At 36.7% G+C, this 23,447-nt stretch overlaps 2 protein-coding genes across 2 annotated transcripts; both read left to right on the top strand.

The window, feature by feature from the left end:
- The first annotated feature begins 5,457 nt into the window (after positions 1-5,457).
- Positions 5,458-23,412, top strand: LOC149013824 (ascorbate transporter, chloroplastic-like). Its single transcript, XM_089158032.1, has 11 exons — positions 5,458-5,722; positions 7,951-8,561; positions 8,752-8,859; positions 11,188-11,343; positions 11,976-12,191; positions 12,581-12,787; positions 13,540-13,677; positions 14,944-15,045; positions 21,652-21,717; positions 22,996-23,080; positions 23,227-23,412. Exons 1-11 carry the CDS (start codon positions 5,668-5,670, stop codon positions 23,322-23,324), a joined length of 1,842 nt encoding a protein of 613 aa, XP_089014158.1. The 5' UTR covers positions 5,458-5,667; the 3' UTR covers positions 23,325-23,412.
- On the top strand, positions 15,722-18,358 carry LOC149013825 (uncharacterized). Its single transcript, XM_089158968.1, has 2 exons — positions 15,722-17,607; positions 17,808-18,358. Exons 1-2 carry the CDS (start codon positions 17,369-17,371, stop codon positions 18,022-18,024), a joined length of 456 nt encoding a protein of 151 aa, XP_089015094.1. The 5' UTR covers positions 15,722-17,368; the 3' UTR covers positions 18,025-18,358.
- Positions 23,413-23,447: the final 35 nt, after the last annotated feature.

The raw sequence follows: 23,447 nt of genomic DNA, 5'->3' as shown, positions 1-23,447 counted from the left end.
GGTGATTTAATTGTTTACAATAACGTGATGATCAAGATTTCATTGAATATTGACATGTACTTAATTGATGTTTATCACTCTATTGTCACTGTGCATATTTATGTTGATTTAATTGTTTAAAATAATGTTATAGAATTTCAGTTTTACCCGTATATGGTTATGTGCTGATAAAAAACACCAATTTGGCTGAGTTTTTAGGCAAAAACAGTCATTCAACTATGTTGGCATCAAATTAAGATATACACCAAGTTTCAGCCCAAATTGACCAAAAATACCCCGAAACTGGGGATATTCCACACCTTGAGGCATACCTCACTCAACAACTGCTTAGATAATTTATGTCAATTTTAATTATTCACTCACATGTTGTTCCACTCTTCTAGAAAAATGTTGTTCAATGTATGTTTCATCCTTGATGTAGTGTTTACACCTTTCATTATATTCTAAAATGACGTGAATTAGTGAACAATTCAGTCTCACCCACTAGTAAATATATATAAATTTATTGTAGTGTGAAATGAAAATTTGTATCATTGTTTTAGTCAATTTTATAATATATTTTTAAAAAGTTATATTGTTAAGCTAAAAGTATTAAATACATAAAAACTAATATGAAAGTGATTTATCATGTTTTGTCGAGTTCACATGTAAAATGACAAGGTATACCCTCACTGCAAGAAAAATGTAATGTGACCACTACTTCACCGAGTATTAATAACGAGATATGTTTTCATGTTTCATTAAATTGATAGGTTGGATTTTTTGTTCTTTATTTTTATTAAACCTATTGTACCATGCACCATTATGTGATAGATGTATCTTTCACATTTGTCATTAGTTTTTAATAAATTTTATATATTATTGATAAAGAATCAATTTATTACTTAGAATTGTTGGCCACCATTGTAATTGTAATTAAACAACACTCTTTGCATTTATATCTAAATAAACATAAATTTAATTACATTGAACGCTTATCATTACGGGCTTTCGATATTTGATCTCACTACTTGGATAATTCTTGAATTAATAACTTAACATTTTAAATTTTTACAATTACTTCGTCATTCTTATGGAATCAACGAAAATAAATTAAACGATTGATTTATTTTCACACATACATTAAGTTCAAACCAATGATGCATCACATATGCCTAGAGTTCAAGCCGGTGATTGCTCAAATCCATCTTACATGCAAAGCCGTGTGACAGACAGGAAAGAGAGGAATTGTTTACAAAATAGAAAGGATAGGAAAATTAGGGTTCTAATAATATGAAAATGAAAGAAGACTTGGGATGGCATGAGATTTTTTTTCTTCTCCTTCTTGTAGTGATGAAATGGATTACAACTAGAGTCTTTTTTCTTTTTGCCCAACCAAAGTCAATAGATAGACTTTTGTTTAACGATTTATTTTTAATAAGGGAAAATTACATGCAGACCTTATGTGTTTGTAATCAATTATATTTATCACATTTGAAAAAAATTAATTACAAATGCCTCTTTACTATTTTAGCAGAGCTGTCAATTTATAATTTTTAATTATTAACAATTGGGAGACATCTGTAATTAGGTAAATTTAAGAGTAGTAAATGTAATTGATTATAAACACCGGATCTATATATAAATTTATCTTTTAATAAAATTGACTTTTTAAAATTTAAAAACACATGATACAAATATTTTTTTAATATATAAGAGAGAAAAAATTAGGGATGGACATTCGAAACAATAATAAAAAGACAAACTTAAATGAAACATGTAGCACTAAGGGAGGAAGACTCCATGACAAATATTAATTTGTTTTATATATGGTACGATGTCATTTCACTAATTGTGACCTATGAATTACAATACTATTTTGCATTTCAAAAGGTGATTATGATAAGGATGTTAAATAGTTGTCAATGAAATATTTTTACATTATTATCAAGAGATGATGTCTATATATGCAAATCTTTTCAATATTACGTATATGATGACGTTTTTATATCTTTGTTGGGAAGTCATGCTAGAAAGAGAAAAATAAACTTATGCTTGGTTTGACATATCAAGCGACTTCTAAGTGAATGGGAATTCTCATTTGTGAAAATGATTTGTGTTGAGAAAAAATGTTTGGAATTTTTAAAAATCATATTAAATTTTTTTTTTCTTCTTGCGTTTTTCTAACAAGCTGTCTTACTTGGGGAGAATATGTTCTATAGACCAACTAACCTGAGGATGTAGTTAAGGTGTACATATGCATCCTGAAGTGATGATGTCTATATGCGTATTTTTTTAATATGTGTGTAGGTTGACGTATTCGTTGGTATATATGGAAAAGAGAAAATTAATTTTGATATTGAGTTTTTTGCAGGGTGCATGCTTAAGTGGGCCCATTTAATAAATTGCAGGGGCCCTTTTTGTATATTTTATTTTTTATAAAACTGCAAGTTAACCACAATTAACTTTTCTGTTAGTTTGAAATGAAAATGATTATTTTGTCCATAATATATTGGTAAATATAATTTATGTATTTTATATTTAAGGATTTCAAATTTCTAAATTTAGGAACAAAAAAATTGAAAACACTGACTCTATTCGATTTGAAATGTTGGAATTTCTCCTATTTGTTGTTGCTGTAAACTGTATTGCCCCTCTCCTGCTGTTGTCAAAAATTGTTATGCCCATAACACTTACAATGCTATAGTGACCTTTCTACTCTCTTCAGTAAATACATCAGGGTGCATTTGTTTGCAAATGTGGAGTGGGGGAAAAAAAAAACATATGGGCCCCATGGTGAGTGAAAGGGAAAGGAAAATAAACGATTTTGTGAAAATTGTTAAATGTGGGTCCCACTTTTTTATTTTTCTCATTTTTTCACATAAATTCACATATTTTGTGGGATTTAAAAAATGCATGTGGTGGAAAAATTAGCATGTCACATCACGAGACTAATTCTATAAATATCAAGACATGTGAGAAAACATGGACCAAAATCATGTCCATTTCTTACAATGAATGGATGGTCCATTTCCTTGTAGATGTGTGACAAGTGTCTCAGCATCACATCAAAATGATGGAAATCTATTTACAAATCACTGGGACACTTATTACACATCTCGAATGAAATGGATGGTCCATTTTTTACAGAAAAATGGACTTGATATATTTCCAAGAAACCATTGTTATAAAAGTACACTAATCAAGCTTAAGTCGAGGGGAATAGGGGGGAAAATCAAAATTTAATTTTAGAGCTATTTATTTGGATTTTGGAGAAGACTCTTTTTTGAAGTGTACAACTCGAGACGATTGGCGTGTGGATCTGAAGAAAAATCTTAATTTGTGGGTTGGGATGGATGGCACTGATGGTGAGATTCTATCGGAAGGTATAGAAGGGGAGGGACACCAATTTCCAACAACGGCAAATGGGATAAATTCTAACCTTTGAAACTGAGTAGGAGTCATGGGTCTATTTTTGTACATTTATAATTTTTAAATCATTAAATATAAAAGACAAATATTATACTTACCAACACATTATGAACAAAATGATCATTTTAGTTTAAAAAAAACTAGTTTAAAAAAAAACTAACAGTAAAGTTAATAATAGGTAACTTGCAATTTTACAAAAAATACAGAAGTAGGTGCCCTGCAATAAAGAGATTTATTAAAATTTTACCCTCATGTGTTATTTAACAAGCTACCTTATATGGGGAGAATAAGTTTAATCGACCAGGTTACCGATGCTATAAGTGGATAGTTAGGAATTATAGACTCAGTTAAGTAGGTGCCATGCAAAAAACTGAAATTTATCAAAATTTTACCCTCATGTGTTCTCTAACAAGCTGCCTTATATGGGGAGAAGAAGTTTCATCGACCAAGTTGCTAATGCTATAAGCGAACATTTAGGAATTATAGACCCAATTAAGTGGGTGCCCTGCAAAAAACTGATATTTTTCAAATTTGTTTCCCTAATGTGTTTTCTAACCAGTTGCCTTACATGGGAATAATAAGTTTCATTGACTAGGTTGCCGATCCTATGTATGGTTGATCCTACAATGCACCATTTTTTTGAACTGTCATGCACTTATTAATACATCTATTTATGTTGCCGCCACACAAGTCTAATAACCAATTGCCTCTTAATTTAGGATTTAGGGTTAAAAGATTTACCTCTTTCCATGATTATAGCTTGATTTGCAAGTAACCTATAAGGTTATAAACCCTTCTAATGAAAGTTGTAACATATACAACAACATTTAAGCACTAACGCCCACCTAAGGGGAGACACACCACAAAGGCGGAGATTTACAAGCCACAAGGGCGGACACAAAACATGCCACAAAGGCGGAATTTCGGTTGTCGCGGTGGTAGCATTAATATTGCGGATAAGGTTCTGACTTGCCATCCATTACTGCCGTTGAGGCGTACCTGTAAAGTTCATCGTAGAAGAACTTGGACTTCCAGAACTAGGGTTGTTCTGACCTTCATTAGTTATCGTACTATATATATAGAGACAAAAGTTAATATAATGTTCACGTTCCATCATTGCTACACTATTTAGTTTTGAGGGAACAAGTTAAGAAGAAATAAATTTACCCAACAAAAAAAATGTTAAAAGGAATAATGAATTCTTAGGTGAGATGCACAATGTTTATCGTTTCTTTCATTTTATTTAGTTTCCTTCACCTAGTTGCCTCTTCTGCAAATTAACTTTCAAGTAAAATTTGTTTGTGGATGTGTTTGTGGCACAATTATATCAGCTTCTTACATATAGGTAATAAATTCAAAGAAGTAATGGGTTTGAACCTCCGCCTATATCACAACTTTCCCTCGAGTCAGTGGGACCCAATTGCTACAATTGATTGATAATGACAAAAAAAAAAAAAAAAAAAAACAAACAAAAGAAGTAAAGACTATATAAGCAAGACTATGATGGAAACTGTTCACACTAAAGAGTGTGGATCATCTCCTAGAGAGCACACTCTGTGCTATAACCACAAATTACGAGGGGCCACAACAAAAAATTTGTAGGTTGTTGGGTAATGTTTTTATTTCGTTTTCCTATTTTCGTGTAAGAAATGATATTGATGTTATTACATTTTCATTGTATTTTTTCGTGTAAGAAATGATATTGATGTTCTTTACATTTTCATGACCCGCGTCGCACACCTGGCTATAGTGGGTGAGTCTTCCAGCGGGGATTTTTTGTATTCACAAGGATTAGATACCGGAATATTGTTTAAGCGAACCAAGCTGCTTACCACTTGGACCAACCTCCATTGGTTGTCTTTTTGTTTTTTGGTAATATGTGTTGGGCACTTGTACTCATAAATGGTTACAAAGGGAAAAAAATAAAAACAAAAAGGAAAATAGGACGTTATGTTCTGATATAAAAAGAGAAAAATTCGGGTGATTCGTGCAATAACGATAACCACTGATTTTCCCGCTCTGGGAAAATGAATAAAAGGAAAAAGAAAAAGGAAAAAGAAAAAGAAAAGCATTTATTTTCATGGAAATGATTTCCGTTATCTATTATCACTCTCTCATGTACACACATATCAGGAAATCAGTTGCAGAGAGGGGAAAGGCAAAGCGAGAAGCTAGAGAGCGAGACTTTCTCCTGTAGACTGTAGAACTTAGAATTAATTTCAAAGCGTTGATGTTGTAGTCGCCGGCGCCGGAGCAATGACAGTCGGTGCGGTTATCCCGAGCCGTAACTTTGGTTATTTTCTTGGTTCAGGTATCGATCTTCAACTCTGAATCTGATAAGTACTTTATTCAATATTCTATTATTGTCTTTGATTTCGAGGTTGTTTTATATTATTTGTGGATTAAGGTGTTGGCTGGAAAGGATGGATGGTTTAAGCTAGATTTATATTTTATCATTCTTTACTCTTTTTTTTATTTTTTTTTTTTATTTCAACAATTCGTGTTAACTTTTTAATTTCCTTTTATATTTTTGCATTTTGTGTTTCCTTTGATCAGACAGTATTTGTTCATTCTGATTGATGTTCATTTACTGTTTCCTCTGTTTGAGATCAGCTTGAATGTTCTTTTTCTGAAATCAGTTCGAATCTGCTTATGCTCGAGGTTTCGATTCTTGATTTGTTTATCTCTGGGGAAGGAGAGAAATGCAGTTACATGACCTTTCCATATATATATATATATATATATTTTTAATTTTGATTTGTTATTATTTTAACTAATGTGAGCTGATTCTGTAGCCGTATATAGTTACTTTCGTTGCATAACGTACTTATAGCTGTGCATTGCGCTGTTTACTGAAGTGTCATAACTCATAACTATGATTTTGTTGTTGGGAGTATAGATGTTATATAGAAGATTCTGTAGGATTTACTCTTGTTATCTGTTTCCTTGTCAGCAGAGGATCCAGTGCATGCCCCAAACTGTATAAGCTCTTCATGTTTCACAGTTTTTTTCTTTTGGGGAATGAGGATGGGGTGAATGTTAACTGGTTTGCTTATGGTTGCATGATTTCTTGACTTTTCTGAAATGGTTTGGAAGGTTGTCTAGACTAAATTTGTAAGGTGTAATAAAAAAAGTCAGAATAGATCGACATGATAACATCCTTTCTTTCTCTGTTTAATGCTTCAACTTATGAGATACTCAGTGTTCAGGAATCCAGTATCCTTTTTTATGCCCAAGCTCTTGTGTTAATTTTCTTTGATGTTTTATGTGTGGTAGATCATTTTCTCCTCGAGTCTGTCTTCCTGTAAATGATGAAGATGTTAAATGCATGGTACCTTGTTCTGATTCTAGCACTCTCTTCCAATATTTTCTTGACTGGAACTTAGCATTTCATGTGCTAATGAAGTTTAAAATATGAATAGTTGTCCATCTAGAGACATTGGAATTTGGATGGAGGCAGGTTTCGTATTTAATAAAATAAGGGGAATTTTGATCCTGGTAATTTGACCAGAAGGTTGAATGTCGTGGAAGCTAAGAAAATCTCGTTTAATGTTATTGACCATGATTCATCTTCGTTGGTGCAATTCTCTGTCCCCCAAATCTGAAACAAAGGGAGGTCAATAGGAGATCAGAGACTTTGGGCAGAAAAAAGTTTCTATGCATCAAACGTGGCAGTGAACCAGAGTCATGATCCAGTATGGTACTTCTTTTGTAATTTTTGATATTATTTTTTGAAATTGTCTGCATGGATTTTACTATGAAATGAAATTCCTCTGTCAACTTGGCAAGGTTTACTGGTAAATGAATTCTAGTAGACATTGACCCCCCCCCCCCCCCCAAACAAAAAAAAACTATTAGACCTTTGTTCTTATGATTCTTCTAATTTAGGAAAGGAATGTTTATCATTTTTCTCTTACAGATTCTAGCATGGCTATTGGCAAACGGTTCACTTAACCTCCACCATCTTTTTCTATGGCATTTCCCCCCCCCCCCTGCTTTAGACCATGGCCTGGAACTGACTGTGACTGTAGTGTCTAGTATTTCTCCACTCTACTGTACTGCGAACTATAGAGCTAGTTCAAGCAGATCCTGTGTTTAACTGAAGTATCTTCCATGTTTTTGCTTCTTTATAAGGTTGTAGGACAGCTCCCTGTTTCATCTTTCTATTTATTTTCATGTTGAACTTGACGTCCTCCTTGAATAACTGCTTGCTAGCTTGTTAATGTTCACCACTGAGCAGTAATGTGACTACTGTGGGTTGTCCGTGCGCAGCATGCATCTTTTGTATATGCGTAAGTAGATGGAGGATTCCTTCATGCCTCACTCTTCTTAATAATGATTCAGCTGTTTCATTTTGTGGATATGGATGTCACTTATTCTGTAACATTTCACTGTTTGCTTTTGGCTTCAGTGTGCCTGAACGCATCCAACTTTTGTATTTGCTTTCTGGTACTTATGGACCAAAAAATGGTTCAACTAATGTGCTTTGACACTTCTGTTGGGCTCTTTTGTTACTTAGCAATTCAATGATCGCTGCAGGAAAAGCATATAAAACAGAGCAGGGTCGTATACGTCAAAGGGGAGAGCATCTAGTTCTTTTTGGTGGAAGACATGCGCGGGAAAATATTTCAAGCAAAAAATCACCTATTCTAAGGAAATGCAATTCTCACATGTCGAGAAACTTGTATAGTCCGGTGATTCATCTTACTGGTCCTTCAGACATGAAAACTGGAAAACAAATGATAGGAAACCTTGGTGAAGTAGAGCATCTTCATTCATGCTCACCATTTGCTGAAAAACTTGATGTGTTAAATCTTAAGCACAGAATTCAAATAAGATGCAAGTGTTTTATTTCTTCAGATTCCTCTGTTGGCAGTTCAGTTATGCCCAGAAAGCTGCCTAATATTGGATTATATAATGGGCATGTTCAACAGTCTCATAAAGCATCTAGGACACGTGCCAGATATAAATCAGAAGACTATGATGTAGCAGGGGCAAGACTGGACTCACTGAGCTCTTCAGAAGTGCCGAATGAAGCTGCTTTAGTGAAAGGGAGTGTGAAAAATATATATTGGTGGGAGAAATTTCCAAAGCGCTGGGTTATTGTACTACTATGTTTTTCTGCATTTTTGCTCTGCAACATGGATCGCGTAAGTGCTGACCTCCCTTAATAGTGATGCGTGACCTTTCCAAAACTTACGGACTCCTTGGCTCTGATATTGTATTGTTGCCTAAAAGATGCAGTTCTTTCAGTTAATGGATGTGGTATTATTTACAATGAATGGTTCAAGAAAATGAATTGCTGTCTAAGTAGCAATTAACCAACATAATTCTGTGCAGGTCAACATGAGCATTGCTATACTTCCTATGTCACAGGAGTTCAACTGGAATTCTACAACTGTTGGTCTGATCCAGTCTTCCTTTTTCTGGGGTTACCTGCTGACTCAGGTTTGCCTTGAATATTGGTTCCTTGACTTTGACATGAATGTCAGTATTAATATCTGGTTATGAAAATGGGAAACCCGAGTGTGAGTTCTACACCCCAAAGTATTATGAAAATGTTAGATTGCACCAAAGGAATCCATTATTTTGTTTTAGGAAGTTCTACCCAAGTGTTATTGCGATTTCCCTCAAGGTTCTTGTTTTTGGATGCTACAGAAGACAGCCTCTGACAGTTTAGGGCTAAGTTTAGAATTTGATGTCTCATGTCTGCATGCAAATGGACATGCTAAGATGTGGCAAGAACAATCATCTGAACATGACATGCTTTTAGACAGATCAGACCTGGCAACTGGCAGTCAGGCTTGACTGTCTGAACTGTGTGGGTAGGTTTTTATTTTTATTATTTATTTATTTTCTTATAAATGAAAAAAACTGTGTGGGTAGTTGTAAAGATAAATATTCTATGCAAATACTAAAAGATTCATTCTCATTGAGTGTAGCTAGGTGTTTGAATAATTTGTTACTTAAGAGGTCTTGCATTCAAATAGAGCACAATGGACCTCAAGAGTCATATTTTAGACCTTCATAAAGATCCGCGCACTGCAACAGTGGTTTACAAAGTGGTTCGAGTTTTTGGTCTGAATGGTATCTGGGCATTACAACTGTTTGAATGAGAAAATCTGTTGACCAGTCAACGGTTATTCTGTTAAGAGAAGTTATGACATGAGACGATTGTTAGACACACTGAGTGATTTGTCTGCCGGTGCAAACTGGCTATGGAAACACCAGGTATGATGATACTTAGTATTATTAGGAGTTGCATTTTTTCTTCCTTTTTTTTTTTTTATGTCAGAAACCTAGAAAACCGTGTTGACCATATTATGGATCAAGTTTATAGGACACAGAACTGGTGAGGCCTCAGGTCAGTTTGACCTGGTTCAGATGTTGTCCAAACTAAATGCTCATACTAGATTTATAGTAATCTTACCTTTTGGCTCACTAGTTTCTGTGGTGAATGAGATTCACATATTGGAGGCTTGGAAACACTACCAGTATGCTTTGGCATTAATCATAGCACTCACCAGTCATTAGAAAGTTGATTTAACTAACTACAGCAGTGCTGGAGATGTCAGAAATTTTAACTAATGGACCTTCAACCATTGAATTTAAGAATGCTTTTAAACCAGAATTATTGATGAGGAAAACAAAGCTAGTTGATACTCTTCAATCTGAATGAAGGACTAATCAAATGCTCCTAATCAATGAGTCAAAAGCATATTCTTTTATCCCTTGAACGTGATCCTAATAGTTCTGGCTGGGTCTTAGAGAACTGTTCAAACAGAGTGAAACTGAAATCATGACAGTACCAAGTCAGGACTGCAGCTGACTACTAAAATGGTATAATTTTTGGGTATGCTGGGCATGCTATATACTTGTGTAGGAACCTGAAACTTAATCATGATGAAAGATAACTAACACAATGGAGAGAAAACAATCACACAGATGCAACAGAAAGATTTATGTTGTTTTTCAAGATTGCCTACATCCAGGGTGAGATGTGAACTGCTTCACTAAAAATGGAGACTTTGGTTCCAGCCATTCATCCATTCCCTCACTTCAAATTATAGTAACATAATATTGGTACAGTTTACCAAAGTCATGTAACCATAAGCCCTCCACACCCCCTCTGTTTTTTCAGAGAATTATCTCACTAGATATTATAGCAGACTATATATTATGATAAGATCTCATATGCAGCACAATGGAATTCCCAATTGCAGAAAAATAACATGAGAAAAAATGGCAAAATAACTGGATTACGTAGAGTCCAGCACTCCCCTGTAGCAGCCCTGCTACCACACCAAAAACTGTCTTCTTCCTTGATTCCTCGAGTCCCCTGTCCTCTCCCAAATCAGCCTTCTAGTCCTGAAGACCAATAACTGAATCTCATAACAGCCCCTCTCCTTACCCTCCACGTGTCCCATTTATTCCTCTTATTTAGTCTCTTTTATTAAAGTACTTCTACTGCTGGCCTAACAACCAGCCCCCAGCCTGGCTCAATGAGTATAGACTTGGGTAACCTCATCTTGGTATAGTAACCTAAATTACTGATATAACTCTTTTAACATTTTTCTGTTGGCCCTTTGGGCATGTTACATCCTTCAGAATCTGCAACACATATAGGTGACACAATACTAGAAATCCTCCCACCAACAAGTTGTTTTTTGTGGTTAATCGTTTATTAAAATTTCTTTGAAATATCTCTGCTACTGGAATATCTAAATTCATATAGTGTGTTACATCTAACTGCATTTTCCTCTGAATGATGAATAGATTGTTGGAGGTATATGGGCGGATAAGATTGGTGGTAAGCTTGTGCTAGGTTTCGGCGTGGTTTGGTGGTCTATTGCAACAGTTCTAACACCTATAGCTGCAAAACTTGGGCTTCCCTTCTTACTTGTCATGCGTGCGTTTATGGGGATTGGTGAGGTTGGCTTCTCTCATTGTTTGGTATTGGTTCTCTGAATAACTGTTGGTTCTTTTAATTTTTACAAGTAGGTGTTGAGGACGATATATGCACTCAGCCATCAGAAGACCGTCCTACTTAAGTGCTTGTTATTTCCATGTATCTCTCATGCAAACTTGTTGATAAGTTTTAGCATCTATATTTTGGGAAGCAGAAGTCTCTCTCAATCTTATCACATTTACATGTGTCAAATGCTTCTCCAAGTGTGTGTGTGTGTGTGTGCGTGCGCCTTTTCTTAATGTTTGTCTGGAGGTTTTTCTTTCCCTATTTTCAATCCCTTGTACCTTCCATATGGATAATAGATCCAAGATATCAAGGGAGAGGGGCCTTTCTGGAGTATCTCTTGATCATAATCCTTGGCAGTCCATCTTTTGCAGTCTGGGATTGTCAATCCAATGACACTCCAACAATTACTAGGCACAACATGAAAAGGAAATGATGACACAACGTTTACATTATATTGATTTAATTATGTCATATGAAAGTACTGTCATGCATCATCAAATTTTTAAATTTTTCTATCTTGATTTTATTGCGTCTTCATTACTTGGCAGATTAGTGGATTTTTTCATTCATCAAAATATTCTCTCCTCAGGGTGTTGCTATGCCAGCTATGAATAATATACTCTCAAAGTGGATCCCTGTGTCTGAAAGAAGCAGATCTCTTGCACTTGTATACAGTGGCATGTACCTTGGTTCTGTGATAGGCCTGGCCTTCTCTCCCTTTTTAATCCAAAAATTTGGCTGGTCGTCTGTATTTTACTCTTTTGGTTCCATTGGAAGTATATGGTTCGCTTTATGGCAAAATAAGGTATGTGTTGGTTTCTTTCCCTTTTTTTTTTCCGTGTTTTTGGTTTGGGGGGGGGGGGGTTGAATTGGATGAGAGTGGTATTGACAACTGAGAAAGGGAACGCTAGCTTCTACACTGGAATAAATTTATAATATGCTTGCCTCCTTAAAAGCATGAGCTAGCCTCTCTTTCTCTCGCCCCATTTCTTCCTGTACATTGTTTCTTAATAGAATAATAGGCAACAACACTATCTGATGATCCAAAAATTGTCTCATGTCTCACTCTTACTTAACTGTACTTCTTTCTGTCTCACTCAACACTAATAAAACAGTATTTTTGAGTGCTATTTGATGCTCCAAATGTTAATTTCATGGAAATTTCTCTGAAACTTCTTGTTTTGGTTTTCATAGGCACACAGCTCTCCGAGAGAAGATCCAGAGCTTTCTGCTGATGAAAAGCTAATCCTGGGTGGCATTGCTTCAAAGGATCCTGTTTCTGTCATTCCCTGGAAATTAATTTTGTCAAAAGGACCTGTTTGGGCTCTTATAATCTCCCATTTTTGTCATAATTGGGGAACTTTTATTCTTCTTACATGGATGCCAACATACTACAATCAGGTATCTGATCATGTCAAGAGTAAGAGCTGATCATTTTATAGTTCGGTGATATACTGGTACTTAATGCTTGAGCTTTTGAAAATTGGAAGTACTTAAGAACATGGATAGAATGAAAATAAGTTACCGGTTTATTCCGTTTAATTAGTTGCCATGATGCCATTTCTGTGTATTGGCTTTATATGATTTTCTTTTCTTTTCTCTCTCCCCCTTTTTTGGGTGGGGTTGGGGATGTCACTTGACATCATGCACCATGAGTATAGCCAATCAGCTTAGTAGTGTATCATAGACATTGTGCTTTTGAGAAATGGAGATCTTGGTCACCTACTTGATTATTAACGACACTCGCAGGCTTGGGTAGGATTGGGTGGCAGGATGAAATGTTTACCGGACATACATTATTGTTAGGTATTGATATAGATTTACTATGCAACTTTTTTAATGAATTCAACTTCCATGAGTAAATAATGTTTTACGTAATTCAATGGATTTCTTGAAGTACAGAATACATGTTCCTTTTTCTTATTTCCCTTTTAATTCACGCTGTTGCTGCAAACTCAGAGTTTCCTTGTACTAGTAATGAAGAGATGCTCATAGAAAGCACACAAATGTAATGGTAATTGATAGTGCACGTGGTAGTCACACCTGATTTTTAATTTTATTTGATAGACAGAAACCCTCAAATAGAATATATAATATTTATTAAGAAGACAGTGAGCTACATGAATCTTACTTATCCCTTCTTCTTTGGCCAGGTGTTGAAGTTCAACCTCACTGAATCTGGATTATTGTGTGTCTTACCTTGGTTAACCATGGCCATATTTGCAAATATAGGAGGGTGGATTGCTGACACTCTTGTAAGCAAAGGTCTTTCAATAACTGCAGTTCGAAAGGTAAGCTCTGCTCAGTGTTGGCCAAGGAGTACATAACTGGAATCCATGAACATCATCAAAGTGGATATTCAGTGCTTTAATCGTATCAATGCGTTAATTGTTGTGGAATATCTGATTAGAAGCTTATGTTACCAGAAAGAAAAACTAAAAACATAAACTAACTTATTTTAGTTGGTTTTCCTATTCTTATTTGACTATGAGTTGTCCGGATAATTAGCACATATGCTTTTTCACTCTGTATAGGTCATGTATTGTGTATCCTCCTTACATGGATGGGAACCACATGCATTAATTGCAGTGAGAGAAATAAGTACCCACTCATCCTTTCTTTCTTTCTTTATTTTTCTTTTTACATATTTTGTGTATAAAAAGAAGAGAGAAGCGGTAATGGAGAGTATGCGTGACTACTCACCCGGTCCCATGAGAGCATCTTCCATCAATCATAACTAACTTTTCGGCCCTTCCTCACCTTGTTGCATGAATGTCGAGTAAGAGAGACTGATTACACCAAAGAGAGGGTACTTGTGAGAGAGAGGTAGTACACTAAGTACACTAGAGAGGGTGCACAAGATTCCATAGTATACAAGAAATGGTACACTTTTCTACATGGAGGTTGTGCGCATAGAATGGTATGCAATTAAAAAGAGGTTTTCCTTTTACGAGTTTGCAGACTGATGATTTTCTCTCCGTCTTGAGGAGTAGGAGGTGTGTAGTTCTTTCTGTGTCTGTCATGTCAGGTATTGAGGTGAGGGCATTGTAAATCAACCTATTTTGGTGGTGTCATCCAAGAGGAGTTTATTTTTTGATATTTGGTAGTCTCTGGAATTGACTAGAGAGAATTGATAACCCCATTATTTCTCATAGTGGAAGATTTTGACCTCTGTTTTATGTTTTTTATTTCTCTTTACCATTAACATGTTTCCAACCTTAAAAGTTGGTTCTTTTTCCTTTTGTTGGCTTGATTTGGAATCAGCGGCGCACATGCTTTATTGTTGTCTATCTCCATTAGCTTGCATATGAGTGAGAAGTTTTTGCCTCCTTAACCCAACAATATAAAGTCCTGTCGTACAATCCCTTTAATAAATGCTCATAGTTTATCAGAACTCATCTTTCACTTGGTGAACTAATCTGGACCATACGCTGTGGTATAAATTAAAGTAATGAGAATCAGCAGGGCTTTCACAATTGATCAGTGAAATTATGGTTTAACACTTTTTTGCTTTCCATTTCTTTTTGATCTTTCTTCTAAGTACTCCATTGTTGCAGATTATGCAATCAATTGGATTCCTGGGTCCAGCATTTTTTCTCACACAGCTGAGCCATGTTCGAACCCCAGCTTTAGCAGTGCTATGCATGGCATGCAGTCAGGTATGCTACCATGTATTGGTAAAAATTAATTTAGGGTTGATTGTGTTTATTATTCACTTTGAGCTGGTAATTCACTTCCTTTTACTGTGACTGTTTTATGCCAATTTGATTGGTTAATAACTTGTAAAGAGAATAGCAGTAACTGTACAAATTATCGCCCCCCGCCCCCAAAAGGGGGGGGGAAGAGGAGAAAAGGAATTCATGATACACTAAGAATTATTTAAATCATTACACAGCATACTGATGACAGGCATTCACATGGGGCTGAATGCTTTTGCATCAATTTGTATAATTGTTAATATAGAGGCTTAACTAGTTTGTTGCAGGAAATAAATCCAGTGGAGAAATTAGAGAAATAAATGTAAAGAAACTAAATTGTGTTGTCCTATCTGGCATCCCACATCAGGGCTTTAGAGGAACTAGAGAAAACAACTGAACCAAAAACTTTGCAGTCAAATCTGATGCAAGGGGGCAAAAAAGGAAAGACTGGCTAGAGAGGGATCACAATGGTCTAAAATCAACAAATGGACTTAGTTCTTGATAGGGCCCCAGGATCACAGTATTAAGCTACATGGAGGAGAGAGAGAGAGAGAATAAGGGTTGAGTAGAGGTTATAAGTAGGGGGAAAATGTTAGGAGTGGGGGGGAGGATGTTTGAGTTATGTTGGGCAGCCATAGGCTGAGGGGCACCGTGAGGTGTTGGGGGTGATTGGCACCATTAAAACTAGTTCTTTCTTATAATTTTTTTGTATTTTCGTATTCATTTTGTTAATGAATTAGAGGGTTCTTATTAACTGGCATTAGAGCAGTTCAATCCCAGGGAAGCGATGGAATTGCCATTGTTTTTAGGTGAAGAGGATGTGTAGAGATGGCTATTGTAGATCTTGTTGTTTTGCTAGGAACACCACATCGATGATGACCAACGGTTAGGCATAGCTCTCTAGCACTTGGAAGGAGTCGCATTGAATTGGGTTTACGTAAGGTCTTGGCCAGTGTTTGATTGGGTGAATTTGAGAGAAGCCTTGCTAACTGAGTTCGGCGATGGCCAGACGACAGAGGTCAGTGTGATTTTGGACGACAACCAGGAAGAAATGTTGGATGCTAATGGGGTGGTGGAAATGGGAGACCAGGCAAAAACGATGGAAAGACCGCCGAGTGAAATCACTAGAAGACATCAATCGATTACTACGGGTGGTTCCATACCATACTAGAAGAAGAGAGAAGAAGAGAATGAGAGGTTTGGATGTCGATGCCTACTGGAGTGAAGTTGTAGCAGCAGAAAATCATGCCATTAAAGTGAGAGGCAGTGAAGAACAGAAGCATAGAAGGAGGCCCGGTGCAATCGGTGGAAAGTTGCAGGCGGCGGTTAGGGCTCAAGCTCGTTGAATAAGGAGAAGAGAGGAGGAAGGAGGCTCTTTCATTCGAACCGCCACTCAACCGGTTCATTGGTTCGGTTCGAGCTCTAAACCACAAGGACCACTTTAACCTAGGAGAACCAAGTATAAAGATTGGACCGCCAAATTCCCTAAGAAATCCCCTTGGGCCCAACCCATTCCGTTAACCCCAAGCCCATCTCATTTCATTAACCCATATTTCTTAACCCATTCAAAAGAATTATCTTGGGCACAATCCAGTCCATCAAACCAACGCCCAACCCATTTATCTTAACCCATGTTTGTATTTGGACCCCACCCATTTAAAACATCTATCATGGGCGTGGCCCATTTCGTTACCCCAAAGCCCACTTCTTTTGATTATTAATTTGGGTCCAAATAACTCAAATAGACCAAGGCTCAACCCAAGGATCAGTTCGAACCAATGATACACCAAACCAGCGGTCTGACCAAGCCAAGAAAGGGAGAAGCCATCATCTTCAACCTCTCCAAATCGAGATGGAAAGAGAGGTGGCGAGAATGGGGCGGCAGCGAGGGAGATCCGACCTAACCAACAGGAGAGAGCGTTGTCTTCTACCTCCCTCTTGAGAAAACCCTCGCATCTGGATGTGCGAAACCCCAAGGCGGAGACGCAGCGCTCGATTCCGGCAAGTGAAGCCCTCCTCTTTCGTTTGAAATTCAGTGCAACTTGGCTTCCAATCTATCGGCTCTCCTAGCACAGGCATTATTTGCAGGGGTGCAACTTGTACCAACGACGCTTGGACTGAAAAACTTGCTAGAGAAAACCACTGTTCGACATTGTCCCCTTGGTTTTTCGCTGCAAGTTCTTGATTTGCTTGGAGGTCTCGCCCACGGTGGATTACATTCACTTTTTCTTCTTCGTGGTATGGTGCTTTATTTAGAGGACCTGCGCTCCATCACTCTTGTGCCATGAAGTCAACGACAGAAATAGCTTCCCTCTACGCTGGATTTCAGGGCTCTTTGGAAGAGGAATTTGAGACCTTACGAAATTCAGTACACCATCTTCAAAACAAGCTCCGCGTGGGACTAAAGATTGAAAACCATTTAAAGAAGAAAGTTTATGAGTTGGAAAAGAAGAGGATTTCTTCAGATGATTTGATCAGGAAAAGGATATCAGAATTGTGTAAGTGCCATAACTTAAACGTGAGGTAATTTAATTGGGGAAGGAAAAGCTCGGGTTGGATCAGTGCTTGATGTTGTTGAAGAAAGTAAGAGACAACTTCATATGGGTGAGCCACAAAATTTTGAGCCCCTGCTGAGAGATGAATGGTTCAATGACATTGAATGTCTAGATGTTCCTTTGCCCCTTTTGTTATATGTGGGAAAAAACACCCTTTTCCTCCTAACATTGTGACCGGCCCTCCGGGGTCTTGTCCGGCTTTGCAAGAGAAGGTGGCTGCATTGCTACTTCTCTCTCAGCAAGAAGTTTGAAGAGGATAAAAGAACTGCAGAGAAACTTATTGCAAGTAACTAATGAAAAGGTCAAAGCTTTGATGGAGTTGGCACAAGTAAAGCAAGAATATCAACTATTACTAGAGAATGCTAGTCAGGGGATCAAACGGTGAAGTCTTTTGGCTGATCTTGGTGATAACATTCTTGCTGCTCAGGATGGAGATGGGAAATTGAAAAACTTGCTTAAGAAAACATATCCCCGTCTTTGGTGTTTGGTATATTGCTCAAGAGGGACTAAAATGGCGTGGTTACGTAGCAAGCATGTGAAGACTAAACTTCAACATTTCCATCATCTTGAGGACAAGGTGGTTTTGGAGGGGCTGGTAGTGATAGGGCCCCAGGATCACAATATTAAGCTACATTGAGGAGAGAGAGACAAAATAAGGGTTGAGTAGGGGTTATAAGTAGGGGAAAAATGTTAGGAGTGGGGGGAGGATATTTGAGTTATGTTGGGCAGCCGTAGGCTGAGGGGCACCGTGAGGTGTTGGGGGTGACTGGCACCATTAAAACCAGTTCTCTCTTGTAAATTTCTTGTGTTTTCGTATTAATTATGTGAATGAATTAGAGGGTTCTTATTAGTTGTCAATCAATGAAAATGTACTACAATAATTGTTTGCTAAGCTTTTAATATTTTACTTAGATGATATAATGATGTGGTGAAACTTGATGAGAAGGATCCACGAAGTGATTATTTTAGCTACTTTGGCTCAATCATCATCCCACCAAAAAAAAAAAAAAAAGGGGAAAAGGAAAAGGAAAAGGGAAAGAAAAGAAGAAGTGATATAGTGGATGATGTTTCCTAGATAATTAAAATAGGGTGGATAAAGCTGAGAGGCACATCTAGGGTTTGTGTGATCAATGTATTTCTTCGAAGTTCAAAGAAAAATTCTATAGGATTGTCATACGATGAAGTAAGATTTATGGTGCAAAGTGTTGGGCTGTTAAGAAGCATTATATAGATAAACTTAGTCAGTATATTAGAAGTTAAGATGCTAAGATGGATGAGTGGCAAAAATAGCTAGGATAAGTAAGGAATGATCATATTATAGCTGGTCTGAGAGTAGCTTTGATAAATGATAAGTGATGAGATTGTCATTTGAGGTGGCACCACGGAGTCCTTTAAATGCCCATATATGGTGGAGTGATTATTGAAGGAACTAAAGGAGCTAAGGCAAGCCTAAAATAACCTTAGAAGAAATGGTGAGAAAGGATATGTATGGCTCAGGCCTTGTATCTAGTATGACCTCAAATAGAGCTGATTAGAAGGCAAAGATCCATGTAGCTGACACCGTTTAGGTGGAATAAGGCTTGCTATTGTGTATATAATGATAAGAAGAATGGGATAACCTAAAGCTGATGTGTCGTGGTGACAAGTCATGTGGTAGGGTTTAGACATGTTGAAACCGATAAATTTCACAACAGTGAAAATTCAACCAAAATTTGCACACTTTAGCTAAAAGAATTGGATCAATCGACTCCAACACTATGGAAGTAGTATAACGTGCTCAAATCCTTAATCTCATACTCCTTGCCAAGGTATGCTTTCAATCTAGCTATCTTAGGATGTTGAAAACATGCTCACATTACAATATAGGATCACTTAGTGAGACCACAACACGCCTGAATACCTGATAAATAGAGTGTGATCAGCGTAATGCTATTTGTATCCCATTGACACGGTAGTCCTATGAAAACAACCAAACCAGGCCCTGGCAGAATGCTTCAGCTTATCCAACACATGATTTAACTTGTATCTTGGTTTGCTCCGCTGAAGTAACCTGGAGGATGATCCGTATAGAATTCCTCTTCAAGCTTGCAAGGAGGAATGTTTGTTGATACCTGATTCAACTGAAAAAAGGGGGGGGGTGTCATGGTCATGTAGCCTTAGATTGAAGAGGTCAACTACAGGCCAGTCTTCCAGGATATCAGTTCAAAAGGTTAAAAGAAGAATTTTGGTTTAGAAGATTAGGAGGAGCTCCTGGGAAAGAAAGGAGATGGAGAGAAGAAAAAAAAAGTTAGAATTGGTATAGCAATTCCATATACATTGCCAAACAGCACCAAAAGTGTTAAAGTCATACTATTGAATCAAATCATCTCTAACTGTTGGGGAATGCATTACATATATATATAGCTAAAATTCCTAATTTGACTAATAAAAGGACTCCTAATCATTCTAAGAGACAAAAAAACGTAATTATAATCAAAACAGAGTTCTATCTAATAATTAAGTATTGCTTTCTATTATGTATGGTGTAGAGTATTGGGCTATTAGGAAGCATCATATAGATAAACTCAGGATAGCAGAATTGATTTATTTATTATTAATTATTTTTTGTAAAAAGTAGTTGTGTATTAGAAAGAAAAGAAAAACTGTTTTTCAGCTTGAAATAAGTCTTCCCTTCAGCGTCATCTTTTATAATATGAGACAACGCTTTAGGTAAAGAATGAGGAGAGAGAAATTTCATGTACAGATGGGTAAAGCCCAGCTAAAAAATCTGCCCCAACATTAAGCTCACGGACAACATGATGAAGCCCATATTGGCATAACTGTCTCAATGAGTCTCGGATGTCACAGATATCCTCTGTTGCATACCATGGTATGGTAAACCTACCTAAAATCATCGCAATAGCATTCGATGAATCAGAATGAATCTGGACTCTCTGGATAGAATGTTCTAAAGCTAGCACTAGTCCTCGACGAATGGCCATGAGCTCCATGCAAAGAACATTTGTTTCTAGACATCTACCAGAATTAATGTGATGATGTCCTGGAAAATTATGTACCTAACTAATATGGATCTTCAAGAATATGGACTGATTTACTCCATTACTTGTTCAAATTGTTTATTATTTATCCCTCTAGCACTTAACATGTAAATGTGTAATTATCCATCGGGTTGTGAGACCATGGGTGCAACCAGGCTGGTCTTCTGAATGCAGACCAATGTTGGGCTGGAATATGCTAAGACTGGCCTAGATCATTCAGGCCCTGTTAGCGCATGCCTAGTGCAGAATATGATCCTGACCTCAGTACTGGATCTCCTAACCCTAATGAAACCTGCAGATTGAAAGCCCCCTCCCAAGCCTGTAATTTTGGGGCAGGCCTCTGGCAGTGTTGGGCTTTTCAGGTCAAGCTTGAAACAGTCAACATGTATTTATAGAGTGCAAGATAATGTAACAGAAACCAAACTTGTGTTTGCAACCCTACTACCAGATTTAGATAAGACAATCTAGACTAGTACTTCTTTGAGATTGTGATGTGATACACTGATACAGGTTATACCATATACCTTATGAAGAATCTTGATTTATTTCCATAATACTCTTTTTCTTCTTCTTTGGAAGTGGGGGGAAGGGGGGGGGGGGGCTCTGTGTGTTTCTTCTCTTTTCCTACTCGTTGCAACTGTGCCCTGATGTTTCAGCATGCATATCCAGCTTGTATTACCAGAAAGCATTAAAATGGTTTGTTGTTGTCAATAGGTTTTTGGGATCTACATAAATCCAGTACTTGAGATGAAGCAAAGATAGTTTCATCGTCTTTTTTTTTTTTTTTTTTTGATTCAGTGTCTCAAGGCCCAACTGGATACTATTAGAACTTAGAAGCAATTCAACTTAGGTTTTTGTATCCTTTTGCAGTGCTTCAGCTGTTACACTTATTCTCACTTCATTTGCTATCTGGTTTCCCCTGTAAAAAATTTGCAATGTAATCTAAATGATTGTGAACATTTTCCTTCTTGCAGGGGTCAGATGCTTTTTCACAGTCTGGTCTCTATTCTAATCACCAAGACATTGGACCACGTTATGCAGTGAGTTTACCTTCTTATATATTTTGCTTACTTTGTGTGAGATTTCTTATGGTTCTTTTGATACGAGCTCCATAAATCTCTGTTTTCCATGCAAGAAAGTTTGCCTTCATGGTATGTCTAGATTTATTCTGTCAGGAAAAACCGGTAAACTTTTGTGCACCCTAATGTTGAGGAGAATGACAATGGGTGATAGTTCAACAGGTTCGTTCTATGTTGCAGTCTTTAAGGACATCAAGTCTGTGCTCAGATACGTTACTACATTTGCAAACTTTAGGCTCCCTACAGTTACGCTTTTTTAGTGGATTGGGTTAGGTCTTTCCTTTCTTAGTAGTCTGAGACTCTGAATATGGCTTTGCGTATTTTATATAAGTTTGCATGGGACTACGACCTTGTACACGGATTTGATTAGTGAGATTTGGTTTGGGCCTTTCTTTCCAAGGAGAGATTCCAATCAACATGTTGCATGAGTAGAGCCCAGATGGATTGTTCTAGTGATAGTGCTCTTTGTGCTGTGTCTCTTATATTGTATTTTTTTATTCAATCTTGTAAATTCTGCTCTTAACAAGTTAAAAGTTCTAAAAATTGACTGCCACTTCCGCTCTATCTGGAATCTATATGTTCTTTTTATTTATTTTATTTTTCTCTTTTTGAGATTAAGCGAGCCAGCCATTAGACTTGATAGAAAAAAATTGACCAGTTCCTCAGCTCAAAAGGGGAGCTTGATTTAAATTTGGTACAAATTAGCAGGTCTGATCTGTATTTGTTCTTACGTTTTACCTCACTGTTTTACTGAACCATTTACTCAAGTCTGTTTATCTGTTAGTATTAGTCTGTTTTGGCTGGTCAACCCTAATAATGATCATAATTGAAATAATGATATAATTCTGTTACTTAATAAATATTATGATTGCCCAAATTACTCTTTAACCCCTATCATATTGGTACTAGGATTATCATTGATATTGTGTTGAACCATTTTATCAATTTATAATATTCAGAAACTATTATCCTACATATTTACTGAAATCAATTTGAGAGTCAGCCTCTTACATGCATCTGATTTAGTTTAATTTGATTTCTCCTAAACAGTGAAATTTAGATAATGATAACATGCAAAGTATCCTCTTTTCATACTTTCTTGTTGACTATTAACAAATATCAATAGTCTTGGCTATTTTATTTGCACGCGTATCCTTTCTATCTTCATGGAAACGATGGAAGTAATTTTAACTTCTGGAGACCGGGAACATGATTTGTTATGTAAACTTTGAAATGTAGGGAGTATTGCTGGGTCTGTCAAACACCGCTGGAGTGCTTGCTGGAGTCTTTGGCACAGCTGCCACTGGATACATTCTCCAACGAGGTACAGCCACAGAACTGGCACTGTTTACACTATATCTTAACAGTTTATTTTTGGGTGAATAATATATCCTGACAGTTTTTTCAACTGTTTTGGTTGAACTTAGCTTTAACTTGGCTATTTGATTTTCTTATTTTTAACTCTTGAAGGTACATGGGATGATGTTTTTAAAGTTGCTGTCGCCTTATATATCATTGGCGCATTAGTCTGGAACTTCTTCTCAACTGGAGAGAAAATTCTTGAGTAACGAATTTAAAAATAATAGAAAGGGGAGGTCAAAAAAAAAAGAAGAAGAAGAAAAGAAACAGATGAACCTTATGATGAATAATCAGAAATTATAGAAGGTAAATGAAGAAGAGAAACTCTACAA

The sequence above is a fragment of the Hakea prostrata genome, chromosome 6, assembly GCF_041222555.1.
Source record: "Hakea prostrata isolate BN-2017 chromosome 6, UWA_Hpros_2, whole genome shotgun sequence".
In the NCBI taxonomy this organism is placed as follows: domain Eukaryota; kingdom Viridiplantae; phylum Streptophyta; class Magnoliopsida; order Proteales; family Proteaceae; genus Hakea; species Hakea prostrata.
Note: the sequence above shows the minus strand (reverse complement) of the source record. Positions and strands in the feature narration are given on the sequence as shown.